We start from the raw sequence: 4,628 nt of genomic DNA on the forward strand, positions 1-4,628 counted from the left end.
TTTTCCGCGCACCTATCTTCGCAGCGTAGTACTTTCAGCAAGTATGATATTTAACTGTTGCTTCATTGTGTTGCGTGAACAGGTGACACGCGGCAATAAGTGAGTGCGTGTAAACAAACAACGTCGTTTGCACCTCGTGTTTGCAGGGCCAGTTTCATGCTTTGCTATCATTTTTCGCGCTTCTTTCTCGTGAGGCTTTTCCGCGCACCTATCAGCGAATTTCGCTAAGTAATCAGGAATGTTAGTTTACGGTTTCTCTCGTTTCTGTCTCGTGCAGCGGCCTACACACACAAGTCTCCGTGGTTCATTCGGCTGTGATGACCCGCGTCAGGTGCGATGGCGTACTGTTGCGTGCCCGGTTGCAAGTCTTCGTTTTGTCGTTTTTGGGAAGTTGACGAAACGGTTGAGTTCATGGAGACTGTCTATCGGTGGTTTCTGTTGATGGATGTGAGCAACTGCTCCCAACACATCCATCAAAACAACCCAGACTCCAGGCAGTTTGACTCTGAGAGCGATGAGCGCCTGGAGTGGTTAGAGACAACCTTCATAGACTATCTTTCTACCATAAAACGCCAATGCCTTGCAAAGAACTTCTTGACAAAGGAAACATACCAAGGCTTGGTCATGAACACACATTCTAATGTCGAGTGCGTTCGGTATCTGTTGACAGAGAGTCATTTTCTTTTTGTGCTGACCAGGAAAATGTCTTCTGACTCCATTGAGTCGTTCTTCGGGTGGCTGAGAAAGTCAGCAGGGAGCAACGACCAAACAGATGCCAGAGCTGTTCTGTCTAGAATCGAGAAAATGTTGAAAACGGGCATTGCTTCCAAATCTGACTGCAGTAATGTCATCTCTGTGGAAAACAGCAATTCTTCGTCGGCAATGCTGCGAGATCAGCCAGTCATTGCTGTGCAGGCTGCGGAACATTTCCCGAGGGAAGCGTTAATAGCGCTATCAAAGAACCTGAGCGAGGGCAACGAACTACTTCCGACGCCAGATATAGCGGCTCTAGCTATGGTCGGAGGCTACCTGGCAAGAGCCATAGGTGAGAGGACCTCCTGCGAAGAGTGCTTGAGCCTGCTGACAAAGCCGGGTTCTTCAGGGACGTCAGATGCCCTGATCAAACATCAAGACAGGGGCGGGCTCCTCTAGCCATCTGGAGATTGCTACACGTTCTCTACTGCCTGAGAAAGTACATTGAGGTTGTGCTAGCGAAAAGAAGACACCTGAAGCACCCGCTCAAAGAGGCCGTGGACAACGCTGCCAATGTACTTCGCGAGCGCAATCTTCTCGTGTGTACGATGCCTGGGCACCATGAAAAGCTCCTGGATGTGCTGCTCATAAAGTTCTTCCGTCCCATTTTCACGAATTTTGCAATGAAAGTGACGGACAAGCATGGCTTTTTGAGGGTCTTCGAAGTGAAGCCATTTTCGCGAAAAGTGCTAAAATTGTGATTGCTGCTTGTGAACAGTGTCAACGAGGGTACTAAAGCTCGTCAGACTGTGTGCGTGTGAGGAACGTTTCGATCGACGCCCTCTTGTTCGTTTCCGCAGGTTGCGAATAAATAATTACGCAATAAACAAGTTTCTCTAGCGTTTCCTTGAAAGTATGGTGTTCTGTTCAGTGTGCTATCTTGAACACTTATTCTTTCTCTCTTGCGTATGTTCTCTCCTAAATATTTAAGTGGCACACGGGAATGGTATCACACTTTTGTTTTTTAAGCTTGCCGCGCTTACAAACGCGCAACGAAGGACCCACCCGTCAGTGCCGGCGGTAGCACCGGAGTCAGTGAACAGGCTCTGCCGGTTCTGAGAAGACAGCGCCGCCTGGTGGTGATTGCGGGAACTCAGCCTGACGGTCGGCTCCCTTTGATCCCGGCGGCAAAGCGCAGGCACAGAAAATAAAGGAGGCTATGACCGTGGTCGTGGTCGTTTTTCGTGGCGGCCACAGCGCTTGCCATGAAGAGCCACCTCTCGGCGAACAGTAGAAGCTCCGACGCAATGGCAGCGCCCAATGGGGACACTGACGCGAATCTGCTCATACGACAGACACAAAACTACAAGCGGGCCTTCGATTTTGACTCTAAGGCACTCATGTATGACGAGGATAATGGCAATCTCAAGGTGTTGGCCATCGACCTCTTCCGCAAGGGTATCGAGGAACTACAGAAAGGCATCGCCATCGACTTCTCTTTAGGAAAAGGTCCTTCATGAGAGCGAGCGCACAGGCTTACTGAGTTCACCGTGGTCGTGTTCGGTTTTGGCGGCGGCCGCAGCGCTCGCCATGATTAGCGCCACTACGGCCACCTCTCAGTGACCAGTAGAAGCTCCGGCGCAATGGAAGTGCGCGATAGGGACCCTGACGCGAATCCGCTCATACGACAAAAACAACACCACAAGCGGGCCTTCGATTTCGACTATGAGGCGCTCAAGTATGACGAGGATAATCGCAGTCTCAAAGTGTTGGCCATCGACCTCTACCGCAAGGGTATCGAGGAACTACAGAAAGGCATCGCCATCGACTTCTCTCAAGCAAAAGGTCCTTCATGGGAGCGAGCGCACATGCCTATTGATAAGGTGAAGGTGAACCTCGTCATGGCCTACGACAGGATCGACTTCTTCGAGGGCATGGTCACGATAGAAAACCTCGGCGATGACTTGCGCTGCTATGCGACCGTGGCCCGGCCTCAGGCCGACCAGAAGTGCCGAGCATGGCAGAAGGCAGCACCCGGCCACGACGCAGCCAAAAAACTGAGTCGCCGCTTCTGACGCCACGTTCGGGTGATACGCTGAGGAACCAGGCTACAACGGCATCGCGGACCGGATTGGCGACGCAGGCAGTCGCCCTACGGGCCCACACACTACCTCGAAACACAATGGTCGGAGGTGCTTGGATGACGGCCAAGTCCCCGTCGTCTAATTCAACTGCCAATGAAGCTGAACCAACGCCTACAACATCGAGGCAGCGGCTCCACCAGCAGCAACCAAACGCACTACAGCCCAATGATCGGCTGCCACCGGCCGCAGCAGCGTGGCCCGGCTCCCGAGGACGATCCTTTCATGGCGGTAGCGAAGGAAGTCGGGTATCGACAATAGGAGACGTCCGCTCGCAACTCGCCCAGAAGATCCTCGACGAGGTCGTGACGGTGGGTCTTTGGTGCTTTTCAGTGACATTGCTGGCCAAGAGGTGACCCAGCAGGCACTCAGTAAAATGATTATCCTGCCCACAGACCGGCCAGAGCTGTTCACAGGTCTAAGAGCAGCGCCTTAGGACCTGTTGCTCTTTGTGCCACCAGACAACAGGAAGACAATGCGGACGAAAGCAGTCACTCAGAAATCCCACTGTACGTTCTTGAACATCAGCGTGTCCTCGCTGACTCCCATATACGTTGGTGAGGAAAAGAAGCTGGTTCGCGCTTTGTTCTCTGTTGCACGAGAGCTGGAGCCCAGCTTTCTTTTATTTAGGTATGGTAGGTTAATTATTAATACTGGTGTTTCTTCCTGATATAAAGTAATTTTGTTTCATGCGAGACTGCTTGAATAATAAAACCTACTGTCATATTTTATAGGTTTATTTATTACTTTTGATTTCATGTTTCTTTTTTGCTTAGGTATTGTTATGATAGTGAACATTGTGTTACTTTGGTTGTGAAATCTGTATCGATTTCAACAAAAATGTAAGAGAAGTATTGGTTTACACACGTATATTAGGTAAGAAAGCCTGTGGCGGGTGCACAAGAAGGTTAAGCATGGGGACGTGTGTATTCGAAGTGTATGTAATTAATACATTATAAATTGTGCTTCATAAAAAGAGTACATATGCTCATCGAAATGATTAACCAGAGTGAGTGCTCACAGTGCAGACCGCTTGATGAATATTTTTTGTGGAGAGCAATAGTTTCATATTTACTGTAGAAAACGGCAATAAAAATAATTCAAAAGCGCTCATTGGGTTGGACTCGTATTCTTTCTAATATAGGAAGCTGTAGGCACCAAAAGATAATATGCTTTCACTTATGTCAGCGAAAATGTCCGTGTATTTGTTTGCTATCCCCGTTTTTTATGCTTGTTAATGGACTCAGTATGATTTATATTATTTCAATTATTCGAACCTCATCATCATCAAGCGGTCGTGCAGAATGAAGGTACCGACAGACAAAGTGCATGGATGATTTGAGGCTGGCAAGACGTATTCAAAAGAAAATGCAGCGGCACATGGATAAACTGGCTAGGCGACGTTGGAAATCCTTTTGCGAGTCGTTGGATGCACGAAAGCCCCTATCAGTGATATGGCGAACTGTCCGGGGTCTTAGCACAACCCTGGGTTAGCGACACCCGTTTACATCTCTGGCACTTCACCTTCGATGCAGAGAGATTGACGTCGCAGAATCTTTCTGTACAAGAATTGCCGGTGATTCCAGTTTCACAGTATCAAGAACGTGAACATTTGACAACCCACCGCCCTCACGTGATCGCCGTATGGAATGCCAGTTTTCTATGGATGAGCTAGAGGCGGCACTGGCTCTGTGCAGACGTTCTTCAGCAGCCGGTCCTGACGGCATTACCTATCGTGCCCTTTGTAATCTTGGAGACGAAGCTCGGAAGGCACTCTTACGCCTATACAATGAC

At 49.4% G+C, this 4,628-nt stretch overlaps 1 protein-coding gene across 1 annotated transcript; it reads left to right on the forward strand.

Annotated features, from left to right (window-relative positions):
* The first annotated feature begins 336 nt into the window (after window positions 1-336).
* Window positions 337-1,555, forward strand: LOC142775218 (uncharacterized). Its single transcript, XM_075876572.1, is given in 2 exon segments — window positions 337-1,159; window positions 1,162-1,555. Coding segments are annotated over 2 exon segments (1,116 nt in total). The 3' UTR covers window positions 1,455-1,555.
* Window positions 1,556-4,628: the final 3,073 nt, after the last annotated feature.

The sequence above is a fragment of the Rhipicephalus microplus genome, chromosome X (assembly GCF_043290135.1).
Source record: "Rhipicephalus microplus isolate Deutch F79 chromosome X, USDA_Rmic, whole genome shotgun sequence".
NCBI lineage: Eukaryota > Metazoa > Arthropoda > Arachnida > Ixodida > Ixodidae > Rhipicephalus > Rhipicephalus microplus.